The sequence below is a fragment of the Patagioenas fasciata genome, chromosome Z, assembly GCF_037038585.1.
Source record: "Patagioenas fasciata isolate bPatFas1 chromosome Z, bPatFas1.hap1, whole genome shotgun sequence".
NCBI classification, from domain to species: domain Eukaryota; kingdom Metazoa; phylum Chordata; class Aves; order Columbiformes; family Columbidae; genus Patagioenas; species Patagioenas fasciata.
In genome coordinates, this window is record NC_092560.1 from 24218679 (window position 1) to 24244416 (window position 25738).

Below are 25738 nucleotides of genomic sequence, written 5' to 3' on the forward strand. Positions count from 1 at the left end.
TACCTCAGACTCCTTTGTTTTGTGTAAGAGAAGACACTGTATGCTACTCAAAAGTATCTTTAATAATATTCTGTCCCTATGTCCACTATATTTTAATTCTGGACTTTTTCCTCAAGAATGAAATTGCAACTGAAGCAAGATTAGAAACCTAAACTGGAATTTAAAAATAAACAGCTTCGTTTCCAGTAAACTTCATTTCTTATGTTCAAACAGGTCATTCTTTTCACACACACACTGATCCCCAAACTCAAGTTCTTTTGTCCAAAAGGATAATGAAGTCGGATCCAAAATACTCTTCCTGTTGTTAGTCACTCCTGTTAAGAATTGCAAGACTGTTACCGAAGGCTGTGAATCTCAGAAAGCACCACCCCTGCCCACAGGGACTAGGGAAAAGCAGTTCACAGAAGCACTTAAGGAGTTCTAGGCATCACCTCCGCAGAATCATCATGAAAAATCCCAGCAGGCTTCTTGGACAATCAGAATCTATCTTGGTTTTAACCAGCTGTGTTGATTCAAAAGGAGATCTCTTCTTCAAATCTTCTTCAAAGGAGGTGAGCAGTTCCACTGACGTCATAAGGAGAATAGGAAAAAGGGAGACAAATTCACCCTCTCAGAAGTTTTTTTGCCTAGAAGAAATATGTTATTTTTCACGTTTGTGCAAGAAAGCTGCAAGCAAGTTCTTCAGCAATCAGGATTCTTATTATGAAGGTACCTGCTGATAGAGCATGAAAGCTATTTTTTAAAGAATGGCTCCAAGTAAACCTTGTTAATTTTCACATACTAGCAAAAACAATGTCTTCCCACTTCAAACAGCAACAGTCAAAGATGCTACATTAAAATAAATAGGAAGTTATTTTGGGTAGGAAATTATACCATGAAAGTATACCAGCACCAGTAAAGGATAAATCACACAGACGTCAATTCTCAGCCTAAAGAAGAGACATCATATGAGAACTACCCTATAGGGCACTTGCGAAGTATGACAACAACTGCAGCACATTGATTATCACAACACATAGGAAGTACAGTACTATTGTCTCACTAAGTGTCAAAACAAGGTGCAACTGCCAATAACTTTTTTTTTGGACCGGTTAGATAGAAATCCACAGAAGTCCAAGAACTCTTGAAATCACCCAGAACAACGTGCAAGACTTGTTTGACTGTTAGTTCAGTATTCTGCAATGTGATTAAACTCTCTATCTTTGCAAAGCTATAAAAAATTATATATGACTTCAAAAATCAAAAGTTTAATATAAATGGAAAAATTTGTTCTAAAGAATACAGGAAGCGGGTAAAAGTAAAACACGTACAGATAGCATAAGGACTGTGCAAAAATATCATACTGCCTTCTGAGAACAAAAATATGTCAGACATGAATGAGTCTAAAAGAAGATAAATAGGAATGCATCCTAAAAAAAAAAAAGGGGGCAAAAATTGTGTTCTAATGAGGAAGGTAAGCCTCAGATCTAGCAGGTTACATAGAAAAACATAATAAGTATATTTAAAAAACAGAGAGAGAAATCTGAAAACAAAACAATCCTTCCTTTTTGGGAGCAGGAAGCCTCACAAAAATGTGCAGAAGCAAAACTAATATAAAAATGAAAATTTAGGGCCTTTCTATTAGTTTACATTACTACTGCTCAGGTAAAGATTAATTAAATATTTACTTAATCAAAGAGATATAAAATCTGAAGAGTGAACAGATCTTTCTGATCTTCTTGTATAACTCCAAAGGCTTAAATAAAACACAAGTCTTGGTATTGACAGAGCCCTTGCTAAACTCAAACTTTCACAGGCTGACTGAAGAAAAGTTAAAGCTGATTGTGCCTGTATTTATCTTGAAGTCTAGCAAGGAGAAAACACAAAGCACCATTTGAACCACTTCAATTTGATTTGGTGCGGTGACTTTAATCACATCAGACAGTTCCAATATGAAAATAAATTCGGAACAGTTTGCCTTACAACTACCCACCGCTAACAGGCATTTGATACACACACTTCAAAGTGCGAAGAAGACAAGTCATATTACTCTGGATTACAAAGAACTGCTTTCATCATGAAACAGAAGATAATCCTGGTAAAGAGAAACAGACAGTGTTCCAAAATAGAGGTATACTCTGCAATTTTAGTTAAATCAGTCCAGAGGTATCACACATGCAGAGACCATTCTGAACTGTAAGTATGCATGCACACAATAATGAGACACCTGTGGTCCTAGACCCACATGTACTCCATGGTCAAAGCACTGCTGTTTCCCTAGCAATCAAGATCAATATATCAAACATTCAACTACTGCACAGAAATCTGTTTTATACAAAGACACTTTGATGTAATACCTGAAAGGGAACAAAGTCCAAGCCATTAATATACCCATTGCAAGCCTAAGAACTCTGCCTCCCTTTGCTGGCTGTTAAGGTTGTTCTTAAGTAATATATAAATGATTAGTCACTAACATACAATCAATTAAGCACTAACATCTACTCCTAATGCATCCAAAACAGATTCCACATTTATTTAAACAATTAACTAATGGTACGGTAAGAAGTCATGATAACATACCAACAATATATTAAAAACTACAGAATACTTATACTTTAATTTTATTATTATAGACTGAAATGTTATTCTAATTATCATTCTAAACTATTTTATATTATGTCTTACATATTTATATTACCTTAGTATATTATGTATTAATAAACACCAAATCACGAAGAGATTGTTTTTTATTTTGCACACCAACATAACTGAATTGTAGTGTTGCAGCATGCTCCTTATACAAGTTTATGAATACTATCAGATTTATCTCATACTTTACTGCTAATTGAGAGGAATGACCTGGGTAGTTCAGGTGATACAGAATTAAACCTTGATAAATTTCAGAAATGGCAAGGCTAGATAACCTTACCTTCTGTAAACTAGCTGATTGCTGAGTATACAATCTATCAACATATAAATGAAGCCTGAATTATTAGTCAAGAAGAAAATCCACTGAAATAATATTTCATTTGAAAAATTGACTTAAATTTACCAGCTTAGAATATGATATTTGTCAACTCTGCCTTTTTTTCCTCAACTCCTTTCAGAGTCTATGAAGTGTCAATACTATAGGGAAACCCATAGTACTTCCCACAATAAAGTTAACAGTAAAGTTAATAATTTAAACAATCTACTCAATTTCTTCTTGCTTTACATTTGAAGCTTTTTTTTTCCTTTGTCTACAAAAGAAGTCCGTGTGCCTGCTCTACTTAACACAAGACCATAATGCACTAAGACGGTCTATAAAACTCCTGTTATTCTAAAAGTAAAAACCACACACAAAACATATTTTCATTTATTCACATGATTTATCAAGTCGATGTCTTTCGTATTTCCCAGTACTAAGTATGACCGCTGCTTCCTTGTTTGTTTTGGGTGGGGTTTTTTTGGTGTGGTTTTTTTTTGTTTGTTTGGTTGGTTGTTTTGTTTGTGTCATTTATTTACTTCCCTGTGGTTTTTGGTTGGTTGGTTGGTTGTTGTCGTTGTTTTGTTTGTTTTTTGTTTTTTTTTTTTTTTTTACACAAAATATTGAATTGTACATGATGATAAGTCTTCCGTGTGTCTCTTCCAATTAACCATGTCATACACTGTTTGTCTTCCTACAGATAAATTGTCCTTCCTCATAAAGAAAACTACACTAATATGCAAATAGTCCAATTCATTTTAAGGAATATACACCCAGAACAATGATACTACTCACCAAGTAAATGCGGGACATGCCAACGTTAAATTAATCATTTCTTAAGTAAAAGTAAATTTCACCTTAGTTCCAGTTTCATTTTAAAATCAGTTTCACTCCTTACATATTAAGTACACCTAGATCCCCCTCTCCTTGAAGAATGGAAGCAGTGAACTAGATCCATTTGGTTTTAGTTCTTTTGTGTCAGAAAAGGATGTTAAAGGAATGAGGAAAGCTAACGAGGAGGAAGGTTACTGTGAATTCCTCAAGGAGGCTGCCCATAGAGACTCGTCATCTGCTCATCCCTAAGGCAGCAATCACACATCTTACTGACAGCCGTATCATACGAATTTCTGCAGAAAACACTGTTGCTAAAGAACTGTACACAGGTTTTCAAATTAAATAGGAAAACAAAGCAAAGGTACTCAGGTGAATTTGGCCACATGAAAACTCACAGTTCCTGCATCCCACAGTTCCACATTTTACTTATCAGAAGGTATCATACCTGCATAAATATTTTATTCTTTAAAAATTCAGTTAGCCAGTTCAGAGACTTACTCAAAATGTCAAAGATGACTAATACTCAGCAAGACCCTAGGGGGTTCTAATTACCTCAAAAATTACTGAAAGCAGACTTTTCAGCTTTCAATAGAATTAAACATGTAATATATATATATATATAACATATAAATATAAAGGGATATAAATAAAACCACACTCTGATCAATTTCATCTTCAGCAGATAACACATGAAGTCTTATAGTTGCCTCCAGCAATCTCAGGAAATGCACAAATTCTGACTCATAGCTAAGTCTGCACACCATAAAAAACATGCACTGTAATTCCATGATTCAGACAGCTGTGGAATCAAAGTATAACATTAATTTTAATCTAGTGATGACTAGTAGACAAAAACCTCCTAAACATACTTTATATGATATGTAGAGATTTTATGAGTTGGTCAAACAAATCTTACCCCAGCAGAATTTTAGCATGAACCTCTTTGTTAGTCCTTGAGATTTCTCTCAAAGAGGTAATTTCTGCATCAAACCAAAATCCTCTTTCTTCTGGAGTCTCAACATTGTAGTTAACCATCACCACATCACCCACTTTTAGTTCACTCCACTTCAGAATGGTTCTTGCTCGGGGTCGGAGATTAATGGTGTCCATTTCTACTATGCCATTCTCTGGGTACCTTGAAAAGTAAAACCAACAACAGTAAAGATTATGACTCCTGCAATAGTAAGAACTAAGTCACAGACATTTTTCAGAAGTATAATTTTTTTAAATGCACTTCAGGCACATAAAAATATGACCTAATATCCATCTGGAAGGTTAGTTTTCATCTAAAAACAGATCCAGAATTTGACTAATCTCAGATGGAAAAAACAGCTTTCATGAATTAAAAAAAAAAAAAAACACGTAAATCTATAAGCACTGGATGGCTTCCTGAGTGGAATTCAATTGAGTTCAAGGTTTCAGCACAGGCATGGCCCCAATTTCGTCGCAGTAAAGTCAATATCACAATTAAAATGTCAACAAAAAATAATGAAGATTCAAACTAGGTATTTCAACTAAGTACATTTCTAATTTAGCTTTGCTTTCATACATTTATTACATTTCCACTAACTTCAATAACAACACATTTAGGACAGTTCTTCTAAAAAATGTGATCCTAAAATAACTGCATTTCAAATTCATGAGGTGAATATAGTCCAAGTCCACATTCCATGCACCATGTTTAAAAAAGAAAAAAAAGTCTAACTGCAAAATGTAGTAAGTAAGAAACAGAACGGAGACTCTCAGAGAGATACATGAACTAATAAATGGAAAACATTTCTTACTTTAAACTACAAATCCCAAAATTCTAGAAAGTTAAATATGGGGATCATTCCTTCCCTTGAGAATACACTTTCCTTGGCAAGATGTAGTGAGGAACGCAATATTAAAAGAAATTAATGGTTCACTAAATTATAATTAAGAAATTTTGGTTAATATATTTTTTACTAAAAACTTGGTGGCTTTTTACTCAGTATTTTACATAATACTATCTGCAAGTTGCTAGGGTTTATAAGAAATTCCTTTCTTCCTCCTGTGCTGGTGTATGCCATCACAGCACATATTAAAAAAGAAAAAAGAGTAACGAATACTTTCTGAAGAGTTCCATTTCCTTTTCAAGCTGAGAAAGTCTTATTCAGCAAAATTAAGAAAATATTTGACAGCACTACAGCTAAAATCCCAATGCAAGAAGAAAAGCTTTTGAGATGTTAACTTTTCAGTTTAACACCACAGCTTTATTAAATCCTCAGTACAAGGCAATTATTCAATGACAGTAGAGTCTGTACAGTTGGCATGTGCTGGGAAAAACAGCACAATATGGATATGATTAAAATATTGCTCGCAGAAAAAGCTGGCTTGTTACAAAAAGGAAAAGATGCTAGACAGAAACTGTGACGTTCCTTTCTGATCATATGTGTAAGCAAGTAAAGAATCTGGCATTATTTAACTAGTACCAGGTGAGGTCACAGTACAAATTTAACAAAGAAAATGAAAATAAGTGTACTGCATATAAACAAGTGCTAGTAAAAGTACTCCTTTTTCCTTCTTAACAAATATTGCTGAGTCATACAAGTATTGGGACTTCAGCAAGAGCACTCATGCTTGTAGTTAATATACTTTTATCAAACAGCACTGTTGTAACAGCAAAATCCTACTCTTACAAATAAAAGTATGGCTCTGTCACTTTCCAGCATGCCTCCCTGTAGTGAACAATATAACTTTAAGGTCTTGGGGAAATCGCACATTGTAACTTATTACATTACTATGCAAAGAAATATTAAAACTACTGACATTAGCAGCACAAGGCTCTGAAAGACCTGAAATCAGGATGTCTACTCCTGAACAGTTGATTAAAAGACCACTGATGTAATTTGAACTTTAAACAAGTTCATTTTATTTTGTTTTATGCCTCCTATCAAATCTAATACAGCAGTTTGCCACTACATAGGAGCTGAGGCAGGGTGGGGGCAGGCTAGACCTGGAATTGTGTTTCCAGGCATTACTTTGTCCTCTACAATGCAGATATCTAGACTGTGGCTTAAATTTGCAGGAAGATTTATCGATTTTTTTTGTTTAAACAAACATGATCCACAACACTTTAGGAGTGGCCATACGTTTACATAAAGCAACAGGCAAGTAAAAAGAGAATGCATCACACATCCTTAACTACTTAAAAAAGTTAAACCCAAAGAGTGGGGTTTTTTTCCCCCAACATTTTCCGATTCTAATTACAAAAATCTGCGTGACAGGAATTATATCATACAAAGACAAGTGCCTTGGGATTGAGCCATTATCCAAATGACAGTCTCATATGATGTAACTCTCCACAATTTTTTACTTGGTTTTGTTCCCAATTTTAGTGTGTACTACAAAGCTAACTTTGTGGTTTTAGGTTGTGCAGCATTCCCTTAAGAGAACTATTATACAATTCTACTGCAATAATTATGAACATTATAACATAATATTGATTAAAAATGTAAGACAGATTAATCTACAGGTAACAAGACAAAATAAAAAACAACTATAGGGATGTCTATTTTATTGAGCGCCTAAATAATGACATCATGTTATAGTGCAACAGGCTACTGAAGTCTTAGGACAGCTATGTTGAGCTAATAGTCAGTTCCAATCATCTTACACATAAACCCTTCCTGAAGTCTGGAGAAGACAGCAAGTACCACGTGATAAATGAAGACTCAGTTTACTTGAACTCCAAAACAAAAGTAGGGCTTAAGCATCAGGAAACTAAATGAGATAGATAAAAAATAGACATCATTTATGTATACAAAGAAACAATCAAGTGAGAAGTACATATGAGATCAGTGGGATTGTAAAAATAACCAATACACACTTAAAAAGTTCCAGTGTCACTATTAAAAAAAAAAAAAAAAAAAATCAAAACATGACTTAGAACAGTTTACATTCATAGAAACTTAACTCTGATCTGAAGAATCTATTCTCTTCTAAAAATAAAATCCCTCCAGGTTCTGTTTTTCCTAGGATACTTTAGGACAAATATATATATATATTTTTACTTAATGATTAAGAACTATTTTTTTCACAAATTTGGATTTGTGTCATCTTTCCCACCCCTACATAACTCAGAACAGAATCTTTCCTACTGTACTGATGAGGAACTTCAAAGATACTCATTGTTAAGAATGACTCTACCTGTTCTGGGAAGTATCTGATGAAAGAACCCAAATAAAGAAGACTGCTTATCAGCACAACTAGAACAAGATCACTTACCAAAAGACAACCCTCGAGACCCCTTTTACAGACAGAAAAAAACTGCTTTCCAAAGAAAGAAAAGGAAGGCAGTCTCTTCACTGAGTGAATTTTTCCTCTTATTCGCTGGTCAGAAACTAAGCTCAGAAACTTTGGAAGAAGAAAAGAAAGCTTACAAACAGATGAGATTTCCCATGTCAGAATGAATATTTCTTTCATATCAGGTTCCAGACACTGAATGTTTTGCTGCTATGCTTTCACACACAGAAATATGGTTTTATGAACATTGGTGAATGCTAGCAGATATTTAGCCATTCACGTTTGTCCATAACTGATGCCCCAAGCAGAACAGCAGAAACAGTATTTGTCACAAGCTTTTGAGTCAGGCTCAAAATCACAGTCACAGTATGTTAAACGCAGTACCACTATTCCTCATTATACTAAGTAATAAGCAAACAGTACTTCCACAGTAAACTTGCACCCTATCTAATGCCACGATTTACTCAAGTATGGAAAAAACACACTCACATTAGAAAAAGCTACCTTCATCTTCCTTTTCTCAAAGTTTAACGCATTATTTGTAAAAGTCCCACATTAACTTAAAATCTAATCTCTTAAATATGCAAGAATGATATTTAAATATAGTAACACACAATGGGAAGGCGTGGATCTATGCAGATAAACTAAAATATAAAGAGTACAAATGAATTTTTAACAAGCCTCAAAAATGAAGTGGAAAAACCCACTCTGACAAACTATAATGAAGGACTACTGTTACATATGAATATTTACTGAAAGTTTGCTTACTTATTGAGTTACTTTAAAAATCCTAGGATGACGCTCAAGAGAAAACAGGTACATCTTCACAGTAGTGTTCTAATTCAACTAGACTAAGTTTGGTACAGCTTAAGTGAAGATTATATGACACAATTGACCTTTAAACAATTGTAGATATTTTCTTGGTTTTCCATGTTTTTCCTTACACTTGGCATCTAATAGCAAAAAAGCAGACATCACAACAGTAAGCGTAATCATAAAAGTTTAATGAATACCACCCATAAGAAGTCTCATGTTCATGATTAACTGTATTTCCCTGTAATGTAATTTTTCCCTGTAATGTTTCTAACTGTAAATACTAACACCAGCATATCAAAGATTCTTTAACAGTTCCTGTCTGTGTACACAACTTCCACAGCAAAGAATTATCCATGAAGTAAAAATCTGGTGTTTCTTGGCAAATACTAAATATCATATTAGCTCTATGTGAGAATATACACAAGTCTGCTCTAATTTACTGAGAACTTGCCACATATTATTTAACACTTCTCCCAGTTGTTACAAGAACAACTGGAACTGGAAAGATAAAATTCTTGTAGCAAAAGCTGAGACTTCCGCACTTCCCCATCTCCTGTCCATACAAATATTGTAAGGAATATTAGTGCAGATGTGCAATTTCTAAAATGTTACTTTCCAATATAAATAGAATTAGAGCATAATTATTTTCCCAAGCTCAGAAAAGAGCCATTCAATATACACCCAGAAAAGAAGGAACAGAAGTGCACAAATAGCAGAAAGAAAAAGGAATGAACTCATAAAGCAGGTAAATCTGATTAAGAAGGTAAACCTGAACAAAACCTACATTCACACCCCCCACCCCTGACAATTTGTTACCTGAGGAAATAATGAGCATAATTTTGCTGTAGTGTTCTGATAAAGTGAATTATAGCATATTGGAAGAGTGTCTAAGCCTCAATTACAAATTAAAAAAAAAAAAAAAACCAAAATACACTGGAGACTAAAGTTGTGTGTTTGCACTTCCAAAAGTCGACCAGTAGGTCTGATAATTTGTTATTGCAAGAAAAAAGTAATGTATTTAAAAAGACAGACTGGAAGGAATAACGCATATCAATAAAGACAAAAACCAGTCACACAGAACATGAACAACATCTTGAAAACTTTACCTAACAACTAGTAATTTCAGTACTAAACAGCTTAAACACTGAGAAATTGTATTAATAGCCCAAAGAGAAATAGCTTACTTCCATAATCATTTTAGTATTAAGAAAAATTTACTTCTAGACTTAGACGATTACATTGTGTGGACAACATGGATACTCCAAAAGAAGATAAACTGGAAACAATATCAAGATAGAAGTTCAGATGCTGCTAAGAAATACATGCAAGTTTGAATTTTTAATACAAAACTGTTATATAATGAGTCTAAATACCCTGAATGTAATGAAAACCAGGTTTATGTCACTAGCTAGCACACAGGATGACAAGTCACACAATCACAGAATGAGTTAACGTTTTGAAAACCCTTTCCTCAGGTGTTCAATCCTGTGACTGTCTAAGGAGAATGCTTACAGCTAATCAAATATAAATAAGAAGCAGATAGAGTTCAGACACATTCTCACTAACCATACCTATTGTTTTAGGCACGTATCAGTTTTAAAGGAAAAAAAAGTTTAACTTTTAACATTTCAGTTCTATCAAACAACTGTGAGAGGGCAAAGCTTCCCTCCCTGTTTTCATATGCTTTCTAAAGAGACAGAAAAAACACCTGGATTTTCTCCTCAAACTACTTCCTCTTCAGTTTGTAGGAAGTGTCTACATCTTTTGAAATCAAAGCCTTACAGCCAATGTCAGCTGTCAAAACCCTGAAAACTAATACATGCAAACATTTTGAGATTACAAAACACAGCTCTTCCAGTCAGGAAATCCACTGCAAATGGGACAAGGAATCTTATAAGAACTGACTTCTTCAATTAAAAGCAGCAGTGTGCAGCCTTTTCCACCAAAATACTTTTAAGCTTGAGCTAATAGGCCTAGACAGCCACATCATAGTGGCACTCTTTTTCTAATGATGACTTAAAGAATGCAAACTTAAAAGAGACCTAGCAGGCCTCCTATTGTTTTAGTATTGTCTAATAACCTGTAAGAAACTTTTGAATGAGCAAACTAGCCACTAATATTAGAAACTAGAAAATAAAATTATGCAGCTAGAAGAGGTGTTCATCATTCAGACCAATTATAAAAAAGGTTTGCTACTAAGAGAAGGTCAAAGAAAACATGTATTTCCTTTAGGAAGATACTGTCTTAGAAGATGATTTGATTGGGCAGAAAATAGCAGCTCTTGCTCCCCTCTCTCTTCTGAAATTCTTAAGTGGCTAATATGAACCAAAGTTAATAGGTGTCATAATGAGGCAGTGGTCTGTAGTTCCTGACATTTCTTCATATTCCTAGCCATTAACTTAATTTCCTTCAAAAGAATTACTATCCAGTCTCCTCACTTCAACTGTTTAGACTAGTGCCAGAAATTGGATAGCATATACCTTCCTGACAGGCACTATTTCCTGTGCTTAATGTATATGAAGAAAAAAAAGTCAGACATTTCAGTTAAACATGTTTACATGGGGTATTTGAGAAATACATTGTGTGCAAGGGATGTACTCAGCATTTCTTCACAGAAGATAAAATATAATTGTCAGCAGCAGACATTTTCACTAACGCTGCTCAAAGCAGCTACCTCTCAAAGAAGCAGTGCTTCTTTCCCTTGTTCTGCTCCGTGCAGCCACTGGGCAAATTCATCTGATTGGATCAACGACATAAAAACCACTAATATTCACTTAGCAAACATTAGTTTTTAGATATATCAGGAAGCAAGAACACTTTGCTTTACGGCCGCACAACCACCAAATTCAACACAACTTAACTATCAGATGTACGTAGTTGGGAAGAAGGTGAGCAAGAAACAACAAGCCACCTCATCTGACAATGGCCCATAATGTCTTTCGGTCTCCAAAATCAATTAATCAACAGTGTCACCTGTGTGAATTCTCAGATACATTCTATTAAATTGCAGCCCAATACCTTTATTTGAAATTTTACATTAAAAAAATATATATTAAAAAAACCCCACAAAACTGTTAAGCAAGCCTAATGTTCAAACCATTCCTTGGGAGAGAAATGGCAAATTTAAGAGTACTATGCTCCTGGCAATCTCTTCAGCTAAGGAGACACTTTCATGGAAAAAGTGATTATTTCTCTTGACCAGGTAGTACTTCGAACTTTTCTTCTCATTTCTAGAAAATATTCTGTGCTCTCCAACTATCAGCCTGTGTCTTGCATGTAACTTACACATGGATGACTAAAAGTTTTGGCCTCTATAACAATTCAGTGAAATCCTATGTTTGTTAATATACGTGAGTGCATACACGTTTTATTAAAAAAAGCAAAATTGTGCATAAATACATTATTTTTCAAAGGTCAATGACAGTCTGAACTGCAAATGACAAATGAAACTCACCTGAAATAAGTACAACTTTTGGTAAGGATAATGGCTACAGCAGAACAGAGCATTTTAAAGTTCTAGCCTATTACACTCTTTCCAAAAAAATGCTTTTTTTTTTTTTTAATTTTGTCTCCTCCATTTATAGAAAGGATGATCAGTAATACCTTTAGCCTTCATTGGGAACTGTTTCTCCTCACACCATTTTCAAGGTGAACTTCTCTTACTGTCTGCAACCCTGATTAGTCCTGAACAAATAGAATAGATAAGTAAGAAATAGGTTTAAATAAAAAACAAAAATGTAATCTTCTTGACAATGAGAACTCCCCTTGTACTCAAAGACCTTCTCCTCCTACACTTAAGACTTTTCAAAGATCCTAAAACATGAAAGATCCTACAACACGAAATAATACAGGAATGAATGTTTTCCATTTAAGCAGGGTGAGATCTGGGAAATTAACAAACTTTTTTTTAAGTATTTCAAGTAGGATCCCTCACAACTTTTTTCTTCCTAAACTGTTTTTCCATCTTGCACTGTTCCCCATCTGTCCAAATAAAGTTTGTTGCCCAAGTTCCCATTTGTACATTTCTTTCAGCTAGCATGAGGCACCTATGTGCGGCCTAACGTGACTCAAAACACTTCAGAAGCAGAAGGAAATAAGCTTAAAATAGTAAAAAATACGGCAAATCTTACAAACGTTTCTCGGGCAGAAGGAGAAACAGAAATGAAAATACAGGAGTACTGAGTTGTCAGGTCAACGCATTTTAGTAAATTGTATCCCAAAAGAAAAGCTACCACTGACAGACAGACTGATACAACTGAAACAGTTCAGTTTACACTGAAGAAGACAGGAGTCCAAGAGGTGTCCTGGATCACTGAGATCAGTTCCCTTTTATTTCAAGCTACCACATATATTAATCTTTTCTCAGACTTCAGTTATGATCTGAGAGTTTAAAATCACTGTGGTATTTTACACAATTATTTTTTATGACATTTTATAGAGCTTGTTGAAAACTTATTGGCTAATGAGACAGATGTACTGATGGAGGCGTACAGGTATGGTAATGGCATATTCTTTTGTATTTTTACCTTCAGAGCAGGCTGTAATCTCTTTGGGCTAGGGAATATATTTTTGTTAAATGGTTCTACAAAGCATAGCACAATAGTGAATTATTCTTGAGGACAACAGATCCTAATTATTAATACTATTTGCTAACAACGTATACAATCCATCAACACAAGCTCTTTATTTAGATTCAATAGAGTTGTCAACTTAAGGACAGAACCAGTAAGAGGAGACACCCTACTAACTACTGAGAATTATTGCTGTTGTTAATTCTTCATACTGAAGAATGAAAAACACTACCCATCAGTAATTTTATTTCTTAGAAACGCATTTCTCAGGCTTATTCCATAAACAAAATTGTCTCTGTAACAGACACAGATCTGCACACATTCTCCTCTTCCCATTCCTCCCACCCTATATTTTTGGTAGAGGGAGTGTGCACAACTGCATCACTAGCAGCAACCACATAACCAAGTTCTCTGCGAGAAACAGAGGTCAATATAATCAGAATATAAATGAGAGTGTCACCCTAGGACATCCACATTCATGACAATGCATGATTTGCCAGGCTGTGATCAACAAAGTTAACTATTTTGTCTGCACAAAACAGGTGTTGGTTCTACTCAGCTTCAAAACGCCAACAGCGTACAGGCTCCATGACAGATAAATTATGAGCATGTACATGGAAATCATACCTCAGAGAAACCAGTTGCTCTTAAGTACCCCTCCTAACTACCTACACATCACTCTACAGGCACAGTCAGTAGCTCCCCACGCCCACAATTTAGACAGGGGGCTTCCCATTTCTTTATTACAGTCATTACTGCATAGTTTCTCAACACATGTAATAGTCAGCATTAATATTCTACAAACATCCAGAATGGTGGCATTCTTTAATCATGTCATACGTAAAAGTATACTGCAACTCTGCCTTAGCAGTCTTGCAACAGATTTTCAAATTACCAGCATCCACTAAGACCATCTCTAAGATCACTGTATCCTTTGGTCTTCCAGCCAGCAGCACACAGCAACAAAGGGACTATCTGAAGTAACTGGTCCAAACCAAGTTTGACAGTGACTGTTCTATACAACTTACGTAACTGAAGAAGGATACAGAAAAACTGGTTTTCTAACCAAAATCAGAACCAGATTGAACCTTAGTTCAAGTCAAAACTTAGACTAGGTTTCAAAAGAAATTAGTATTAGAAAAAAAACCCCAAACAAAACAACAAACATATACACCAAACCTGAAACTCACATGCAGGCTGTCACTCTCCCTGTGGAAGTGAGAGAAATCATGAAAGCCATCTTGCTGAAGAACAGAAGTAGCAAGTTGGATGACACAGGCTCTGAAGGTTAACATCAACTATCAATTTTCTACTCCATTAATGATGATTCCTCAGAGACCGCAGCATTCTCACCAAACCCAGAAAAACCATGAACTTCGGTAAAGTGCAAGGAGAGAAGCCTGGGAAATCCACTGAAAGATGGTGTACTGATATGGAAGCAATGGCTAACATAATAATCCTCAAGATCCATCAGACAAACAAAACTATCAACCAAAGAGCTTCTCTTTGAAGAGGGACACTAATGGACAACAAGTACCTAATGTACATGGAAACTTAATTCCATCAGGTTATAATCATCCCATTTACCAACAATGACAAAGTCTATTTTAGTAAAATGAAATATTAAGAAATGTGGAAAAGGCCCAATTTACTCTTAGTAGACTACTAGAAATATATTAATTTATGTCTGCACAGATTCAGGAACTTGGTAAAGCTTTTAGGAATCCTCACTAAAAGTAAAGGCTATCTGCCAGAATCAGGCTGGGCATGTAACTCACCCACAGAGCATCCTACCTCACCTTGCTTGTCAGACAGGATCTTTACAGCAAAGACATCCATGCAAATTCTTATGGACCACAAAAACACCATACACACATCCTTCACAGAACAGACACCAACTTAACTATAATCTCTTGGGCTGAGACACAAAGAGACCTCAGACTACTTCCAGATCTGAAGGAGTTCAGAGGGTACTACTCCACAGCTCATATTAAGCTTTACTAGATTATCCCTCTTGCTAAAGTACATGGTGTCCCAGAATAAATAACCACAAACTGTGGTTTATGACACATCATGTGGATATTACCTCAAGTTTTAATTTAAACTTCTCTGTTGATTGATATATAACCTGGCATCATCATCCAAACTTCATGGTCCTGAAAAAGGTACCTACACTTGAGCCATACTAAATCTGTATTTCCATGTAAGTAGGCATACTGACATTTCTCAGGCTGCAGACACATCCAAGCCTTCCTTCGACTACCGTTATGAATCTTCTTAAATGGAAGGCCTTAATTACAAAAAATGAAACAGGAAAAAGAAGGAGAAGACAGCATTTGTTTGTAAATCAACAAGTCTTTCCACTACTTCAGGGAAGAGCTAACTATCATGAAGCTAACACCCACAAAGTGACTCTCCCCTTAAAATTAAGGAGATGATACCCAGCACCACACAACCAACAAATGTAAAACAGAGGAAAGGGCAAACTTTTTTATGGCACAGCACTGTGCAACATGTCCTTATGGTGCCACATTAAGCTACTGAAGCGTCCTGCTTCCAATTTAGAAGTGATTCTAAAGCAAGCTGTGGTGGAAACTCTACCTACAGTTATCTCAGTTAACTTTAGGATCTAAGTACGTGTTGGATTCCTCAAGAGTCTTTGCAAATAAGGATTTGTCTTCTGTTCAAGATAGGTTCATATAATCTTCTGTATTAAAAGACAGCCACTCAGAGCAGAAAAAAAGAAACGTGTGATAAAAATGTATGAAACTTGACAGCACACCCTTAACTTCAGAGTCTTTAATGGCTCTTTGTGATACCAACAAATGCCAAAGTGAAATGGAAATATAGTGAATAAAGTGGCAGAAGAGGAGGAAGACAACACCAGTAGAAACAGGAACACATCTGTAAACAATGCCGCCTCCAGGGAAAAGGCTGCATTCAGAAACTGAATGCAGAACATGGACTGACAGGCAAAAGTTATATATCCATGACCAGATGTCAAGAGAGTTGGTACTGACTGAAGGTGAGCATTGATGAAACTGATACTTCAGTCTCTTGCTCACTGATGAAGACAGGACTCTTAAACAAGTAACACAGCCTTTTACATCTTTGAGCTTATAAAGAACTACAACTCCAGTTTAATCTGGAACTGAGAAATCCTGTTCCTCCAAATGGCACTGCACATTCTATATGCAGAACAATCTCCCTGAAGAAACATGTGGGTCTTACTACTGCAGCAATTTAGGTAAATACTGGGCATACAGCCTCAGGAGGGTGGAGGAAGGGAGAGGGAAACCATAACACCACAAACAGCTCAGCTATAATGTTCCCTACAAAATTAAGAATGGAAATATATTAGGTTGGTGCAAAAGGAATCGCCTTTTTTTGCATTGTTGAAATTTGCTGTTTGATATTGGAATACTGGAGTACATTCTTAGATAAATGTGGCCATATTATACACAATTTCAATGAGCTTTTCTCACTTTTTTTTTTTGCTACTGACTTGCTGTTTATTTCATGTTTATTTTTGACTATGGAAATTATGTTAGATAAAAACAAATTTGAGTGACTTTCTTATGAGTTCAAAATGGGTTGTAAAGCAGTGGAGACAACTTGCAACATCAATGGATTTGGCCCAGGAACTTCTAATTAGTGTACAGAACAGTGGTGGGTCAAAAAGTTTCACAAAAGAGACAAAAGCCTTGAAGATGAGGAGTGTAGTGGCCAGCCACCAGAAGTTGACAATGACCAACTAAGAGCAATCATCAACGCTGATCCTCTGACAACTACACAAGAAGTTGCCAAAGAATTCAACGTCAACCATTCTATGCACATAGCATTTGAAGCGAATTGGAAAGGTGAAAAACCTCAATAAGTGGGTGCCTCATGAGCTGATTAAAAAAAAAAAAAAAAATATTGTTTTGAAGTGTCACCTTCTCTTATTCTGTGCAATAACGACAAAACATTTCTCAATCGGATTGTGACGTGTGACAAAAAGTGGATTTTATTTGACAACGGGTGACGATCAGCTCAGTGGGTGGACAAAGAAGAACCTCCAAAGCACTTCCCAAAGCCAAACTTGCACCCAAAAAAGGTCATGGTCACTGTTTGATGGTCTGCTGCTGGTCTGATCCACTACAGCTTTCTGAATCCCAGCGCAACCATTCCATCTGAGAAGCATGCTCAGCAAATCGATGAGATGCACTGAAATCTGCAACACCTGCAGACGGCACTGGGCAACAGAAGGGGCCGGATTCTTCTCCACAACACCTGACCACACGTCACACAACCAGCCCTTCAAAAGTTGAACAAATTGGGCTACAGAGTTTTGCCTCATCCACCATATTCACCTGACTTCTTGCCAACTACCACTTCTTCAAGCATCTCAACTTTTTGCAGAGAAAACACCTCCACAACCAGCAGGATGCAAGAAATGCTTTCCAAGAGTTCACTGAATCCCGAAGCACAGATTTTTAGGCTACCAGAAGAAAAAAACTTATTTCTCTTTGGCAAAAATGTGTTGACTGTAAAGGTTCCTATTTTGATTAATAAAGATGTGTTTGAGCCTAGTTATAATGATATAAAATCAATGGTCCGAAACCACAATTACTTTTTCACCAGCCTAATAGTATCTCCTATCTGTAGCAGTCACAGCTGGCAGGAGAGCTTTGTTTAGCCATAAGGCAGTTGGTTACCCCTTTGAAATTACAATAACTAAGCTCTTGCCCAGGAAGTTAAATTTCTCTTAATTGTACTCTTTTCTAGAAGAGCTTTGCTGTATTTTCACCTTCACATTCACTGTAACTACACTATTTAAACAAGAAGTGTAAAGAAGAGAGAAACAAATGAAAACTCAGCCTCCCAGAGGGATTAGAAGTGAGTGAGTTTTACCAAACCGAAAACTGCAAAACAATGTGTTCGTGCAGGACTTGTGATATGCAAATCTAGCAGCACCCAGCTTTCTCACTTTAAGAGAAGGGCAAGTACTGCTTCATCCTTCAAGAACTGCTGTTCTTAGGAGAATATACTGACCTAAAAGTTACCTTGTTGAGAAAGAATTAATGATTGATTGGATTCTTCAATTGATGGGACTGTCAAATATTTCCAGCTAGAAAACCAAGACAAGGTGAACATCAGATCTGTTGATGCTGTTCTGACTACTTTCAGAGTCAGTACAGAGCCAGCCTCTTTGATGAATAGCCTCAGGACTACATACAGCCACTAGCTAGGGCAGCATTATCCCTCACTGAAACTGTTGGAGGGGGGCTAAACATACCAAAATTTCTGGACACATTTTGGCTGAAAATTTTAACTAGTTCTTATGTGCTTTGACAGATTTTCTTACTAACTCCGAAAAATGTTGAAGTAAAGTGTGTTTCAGTATAAATCAGTAAGGTGACTAAGGCTAAAGGTGAACTTTTCCTGCCAAGTACAGCTTAAAAGAAAAATTCCTGAAGTGAAGCTTCACTTCTGGATGAAGTCCCCAGCAACAAGGTTCTGAGACAGAATCACAGAATCATTTTGGTTGGAAGAGACCCTTAAGATCATCAAGTCCAACCATAAAGATGGTGTAAAACAACACATAAGTCAGTCCTGAATCTATGAATACAGTCTGAATACACATGGGAGAGCTAAGAAAAGAGAGAACAGTTTCATGCTTTCATCTGAGTCAAGACGTGGATCTGTGCATTTTGGAGACAGCGAGGCGAGACATGCATGCCCTAGAGGACTTTGTTGCAGTAACTGGACCTATGATGATGGAAAATCTGGACCTGAGATGGTGTTACACAGACTTCAAGTATCTCCTACATAAACACTGCTATTAGCATAATTTGTTCCAGTAATCAAGAGGGGAAAAAAAAAAAAAAGGATGTTGCTTGAATTTTTTTTTTTCAGGGGGTCAAACTAAGTCTGCCACAACATGTGGTCCAGTGAAGTATATTTACTGTTCATCACAATGAAGCCTTGGATCAGAGTCGAGGGGCTGGAACAGACCAATTCAACGCACTACAAGTGACCTATCATGCAACTGTGACCTTTTTGGTGATTTTTTTTTTTTTTCCAGCCTGGATAGATACAACAGGCAGAGGAGGAGAATCAGTCTGGAAACCAAGCATCAGTAACAATCTGAGAAGCTGGGGACCTGTGTCCACCTCTGACACATAGTGCTTCCAATGTATTCAAGTAAATTTGACAGCTTCACAGGCATCAGGCTTCGGTCATCCTTTTGTAAGCAATTTTTATCCTGTTTCAGGTAACACCAAGTGTTTTCATGTCTTGTAAGAATGTATCTGTTACAGACAAGGCAGAGCTGAAATTATGCCACTCAAGAGAATCATTTTCTTTAGGAGATAAAGCAAAAAGAGCTCCAAAACAACACAGCAAGGACAGACTGGAGAATGCCAAGTACATCTAGCAGCAAAATGCACAGTCCAAACCTAAAGAGCACAACACCCAGGAAAATTTAACTGTGCAGAAGAAGACAGTACTAGCAGTAAAATATGGAATTTGAAGAACCCTAGTGAAGAGATTCATTACCTGAAACCATTTCTGATGTAGAGTACAACTGTGCAGCAAAACACACCATAACCTCCTTATTTATCCACATCAAGCATACAGGTGGCAGGATACATGTGTGGTCTACAGACACCAAAGAGGTAAGCATCATTGTATGAAAACACGAGTGCTGTTGGTGCACACAGAGCTGCCATATGAATATGCACATTAAGTAACACTAAGAGAAAAAATCCAAGACCTTGAAAGACTTGTAACAAAGGTCAGTACCATCCATCAAAAACCCAATCACTGATAAATGTACTAGTCTCACTTTCCAGAAAGCCTCCCAACAGTTCTTCTTTCCAAAAGCTTAAACTTCCAATATCTTAGACTGATCAGTTAAATAACTGTGACTTCAATGACTACCTTGCAACATCGTGTTTCTGTGTATCACCTAATTTTGCTAGCTACCAATTTCAACTGCTATACCTATACAGTAACAGTAAAAAGACTCCCTCCACCTGCTGAAATGAACAGCTAGATCCTGAAGTACACATAAAGAGAGGTCAAACTTCCTTCTTTAGCACGAATATGTCAAAGAAAAATCAGAACTGTTGTGAAAAATTTTCTACCTCTGTACTTTCGACTCATGAAAAATAAAAAAGGAACATAATTTCACTGCAACAGTTACAAACATTGTTTCTCAAATGTTTGCCACGGTTAACTTAAATACATCCACAGTATTGGAAAATGAAGTCATCTTAAAGCCAAGTCTTTGAAATCACACCACAATAGATATGTAATTTCAAAACAAAATGTTCTCATGTTGGTGATATTGGATGACTAAATTACTTTCACATATTTCTTGCAATATTCAATGAAATATTTTTCTAATTCCACCTTTATAATTCTCTAATATTAAGCATAAAACTTACAGTTGCAGATATATGATCTGAACTCAGAGTTTTAAAAGTCCATTAAGTAGCATATCTGCTCCTAGTAACAGCAAAAAAAAGCGCTCTATGTAAGTCAGATTCACAATTACTTATTAAAATAACTGAAGCTGAAATAGCTGCTCTAAATCTACATTTATACTGAATATATTTTGCATCTTCCTACCCTAATCTTACATTGTACAAAATAAGTATTTTTACTCGTCTCAGTATCAAAATTTAAAAATTCTCAACTCATTTCATGTTTTATTTGTTTAGAAGCTTAACTTAATGCTTTAACAGATGTTATCGAAAAAAAACCACCCAAAATCCAGACCAATTTCTCAAGCAAATGAAGTGGTGCCAAAGAAGTGGTTCATAAGTAATAAAAGCCTACAAACTTGGGGTTTCCCACTCATTTGTAGCAGGCTCTGGAATCTGTTTTTACTACAGAAACAAACAAACAAGAAAAAACAAACAAACAAACCAACCCCGCACAATCCCACCCTTCACGTCCTCTCTCCACATCTGAATCACCTTCCTGCCCTCAGTCACAAAGTTCTCTGTGACAAACCTTTACTACAAGTATAGACCTGCAATTCTGTGCATCATTGCTCTATTTGGAATAAAATTCATACAAAAGAAGTAAGAAAATGTGGTCTCATGAGAGTTCTCCTTCAGCTCCAATGAAAGGAATTGAATATACACAGGGAATAGTTAAAAAAATTAAAACAATACTTTACTTGGAAAAAGCCACAGTAAAAATTCAGTTCTATAGTTTCTTTTTCTTATATAAGAAGGATGGGTTTTAACTTTCAAAAGACAAATAAATTAATACTTGACAAGTATTTAGGCATGAAAAATATTGTTCTTTTCAAAAGATTCACTATATCCAACTGAAAAGTGTTATATGTTTTTTAATATTTTTTTTTTCTTGATTGCAATATTGAACTTGCTTTCTTTGATTCCAAGCTTCTTCAAGAAATTCTTGGTTTATACAAACCAAATAACAATATGTGATGTCCTCAAAATAGTATCAGGAGCACTTACTCATCGTACTTGATATGATAAATAGCTTCTTCATCAGTGTCCATACAGTCCGAATAAGAAGTTGATGGTGTACTGTCCAAATTATTTGCATTTTCTCTAGAATGATCTTGACTTATGTTTCCATTAGTCCTTTTGTGAGTGTTACCACTTTTTCCTTGAGCTTTACCATTCTTATGTCCCTTCGTTGCTCGTGTAACATTTTCTATATGAGCTTCAAACCAGGCTCCAATGCTGATATCACGGGCATCCACCAATTCGTTTATCTAAGAGGAAAATCAACAATGAATTTATCCTTATTTTATACAATATCAATTAAGAAAATAAAATAAATAAGACAACTTACTATGCTAGTGCTTAACTTTGTTATCAGAAAAACAATCAACTCTAGTAACTACTTGAGCTTCAGCAAGTTCAAGTCACATGCAGTCATTAATATGTTGCACTTCCAGTATTATACTACTCCTCCCTCATTAAAATTTGGTATTAATATAATCTGTAAGTAATTTTAAAAAGCAATGCTAGATTACTTCCCCCTCCCCCAAATCTGAAAGTTAGCTTCATCTCTTTCATTATCCTTTTCTCTTGCTTCAGCAATTGTTTTTTATGGCTAAAATAAGCACACATATCATTAAAATACTGGCTCACAACCAAAGGGTTTAAAGACCTTCCTGCACCTCCAACTTGGAGTTATCATTTAACCTCCTAACTTTCTGGCCTGCAAGATTTTTTTTAATCCTTCAAGATTCAAGAAGACAGAGGGAGGAAACCAATCTAACAAGGCTGGCACCACAGTTAGCCAAAATCTTATGAGTGTAAGAAATGGAACTATCTTCCAGAATTTCTCCCTTCTGTACTCACAATAATACTGGTATTAAGCAAACAAACCACTTCACTATTCTAAATCATGTTTCATATTCTCAAGTCTTCAGCTAATTAAGCAGATGTTCCTTCAATAATTCTGAGAACACTGAAAAAAATATTTCAAGAACAAGTATAAAAAAATGGCTACAACAGAACTAACTACTTCACAGCTATACCATAGAAAATATCTATAATAAACAATATAAACATATATATATATGTACCTATATGGTTTAAGCTACACCATTTGCCATGTACCAACATAGTGGCAGACAGATACTTACTCAGTCCCAAAGGCTAGCATCTATAAACTGAACAATCTTATTGCATTTTCACAGAACCATGCCAAAAAACATGCTCAATACTTTCCGTATTTAGAGTGAACCAGTCCTAAGGTATCTGAAAGTGCAACTGACAACCGTGTGAGCTAAAAAAGTTTATCCCAAGAACGCAGTACTTTGTATTTTACTGTTTTCATTCACCTTCTTAAAATGCCCTTCAAAACCCAACCCTTTATTTTTCCTCCCATGTAAAAGATCAACATGTATTTCTTGATTTTTATTCTTACAACTTACAGTAAACTACAGCTTTTTACCAGGATTAAAACTTCAAACACATAACAAACAAATCAGAGGACGGCCTTATTTTAAACCTGTCAATCTATTTTAAATATAAACAGTGCTTTCTGGCACTCCTAGAAGGAACTCTCACAAAGGCAACCCTACACAACCATATGTGTTTGAATTAGTTGTAGCTCAAAGCGCTTGTTTAGTTCCTCCTCTCAAAGACACAGCTGAGCAAGACACACACGACTAAGGATTCCCCCATGTGCTGCTGCTTCTTATGACCACTTATGGAAGTGCCAGAGAAGCCATGTTAGCCAAGTCAAAAAGCATCATCAGATCCAGAACAAAAAGAAATTTAAAAAATAAATCAGTGCAAACTCCCTAATCATTATTTTCTAATGCATCTTTCCATAATTTGATGCACATACTTACATAACAGTCTTGCCACCCTTGCAGAGAATTAAGGAAAATAATTATTACCACAGACCATTGAGGAACATCAGACAACATTTTCATATTACTGATGTCTGGTTTAAGAGCTGGGTTATTACTACATCTTTGTAAAGTATTAAACCAATTCTGATTTTAATTACCAACTTGGTTTGTGTGTTTTCTATTCTAAGGTAGTTAAGAGTTCTCACCTAAAATGTTTTTACTACTGCCAGAGATTTTTGGATGAAGTTAGGAACAATGTGTGAGAATCAGAAAGGGAAATGCGCATGCTTCTGAATAAGCTTTGTTTTTCCTAACATCATTCCTATATGCCTAATGAGTGTTACCGTAACTCCGCTCTTGTAATCTTTTATTCCTCCTTTTAGAATTGGAGATCAAGCACGGGTACCCTGCTTAGCCAAGGTGGAGTCCTTCACATATGGACTCCCAGGTCTTAAACCAGACACCAGTAACAATTCCCAGTCTTGGTAACAAGGAACAGGAGTTGAACATAATTTGACCCACCATTAGTTCTTCAGAGACCACATAAATACCAGATGTCAGATACAACTGGAATATAAAACAAACTAAAGCATTCTGATTTGCATATTATAAAATGACCACATGTAGGAAATCTGTTTAAATCACTATTTTCACCATCTAACAATAATTTAATTAATATTATTTCCAATATCAACTGCACCACTTTTTTTTTTTTTTTTAATTACAGGTTACATACTGGCTACCTTTCCTTTCAGTAGCTGAAATGAGAGAAAGGAGCACCCAGCCGCTGAGACTGTTCATAACATGGCGTAAGTAACAGGTATCTTTTTAAGTCTAATCTAGATGTGGATCCAGTAAGACAGAAGACTTTCCTCAGACAGAAAAAATTGTACTGGGGATCGCAAAAATTCCAGCTGACTCAAGAGAATAGGTTTCCTTGAGTATGTTTGCCAATATCACCATTCCCTGTTCTATTTTCTGCTCCAATCTTGAATAAAACAGCCAAGAGACTACCTGATATAGGCTTTTAATATTCTTGAAAATATGCATTTTAATACTCCTTTCCTTGATCAACTGATCTTCTGCAGCTTCCCCTCTCCACAGTGTTGTTCTCATCCTTTCTTGCATTATCTTTTACACCCACTGATTAGTTATTGTACAGCATCAGAACTGAAGAACTGGAGGTTTTCCCCCACTCTAATAAATGAAGACAAAAGGGGAAAAAAAAAAAAGGTAGCACATAGCACACAAGCTTGTGTTTCCATGTTCAAGCTACTAATTTTTTGATTGCCCAGCTCCTCAGGGAACGAATAAAACTCACGACACAGAGTGCTACAGGAATGTACGGTAACTTAACACTTGTCCTTAATACCAGAAACATTAAGTAACATTCCACATGAAACTAAGATAGCTTCCCATCAGGACAACAGGTCTAAATAACAGTGTTTGTGCAAGTGAAATTAACTGCATATGTATGGCAGCCCCAGCCTTCTTTTCTTTTCCTTCTTTGTAATTTTAGACAGCTTCTAGCAAAAGAATTACTGTTAAGGATATTTCCTACCTAAGAGAAACACCCAAACAGAAGGTAAAATGCTACCACTTCCCACATATACACATCCTAGTAAATATCCAATGAGCTAGCAATATGGAAACTGCCCCTTTTCTGTTTAATGCAAACTTCCAGTACTCTGGTGTAATCCTACAGAACACCCTTGAATAAAAAGCAATGAGGTACAAACCTAACAATAAATATGTTACATGCGACTCCCCCCCAAAAACCCCAAAACTACCTATAATAAAATAACAATCATTATATCACATACAATTTAAAGAAATTGTATTTTTCCATGGTTTATCTAATGCAGCACTGAAACATTAGCATTAAAACAATTACTTGGCAAGCCTGAAAAAAATTAAGTAGGGGAAAAGCTACACTTTTCCACAGATCTTTTTATTAGCTTCTTC

The 25738-nt window shown here is 35.8% G+C and overlaps 1 protein-coding gene across 3 annotated transcripts in view; it reads right to left on the minus strand.

The window, feature by feature from the left end:
• UHRF2 (ubiquitin like with PHD and ring finger domains 2) overlaps positions 1 to 25738 on the minus strand; it is a 91474-nt gene that overhangs the window by 50003 nt on the left and 15733 nt on the right. For all 3 annotated transcript variants that reach the window (XM_071802543.1, XM_065861008.2, XM_065861007.2), the window contains exons 3-4: positions 21912 to 22174; positions 4695 to 4913 (exon numbers count right to left, since the gene is read on the minus strand). In XM_071802543.1, coding sequence (XP_071658644.1) covers positions 4695 to 4913; positions 21912 to 22174 — 482 coding nt within the window. The remainder of the gene's footprint in view (positions 1 to 4694; positions 4914 to 21911; positions 22175 to 25738) is intronic.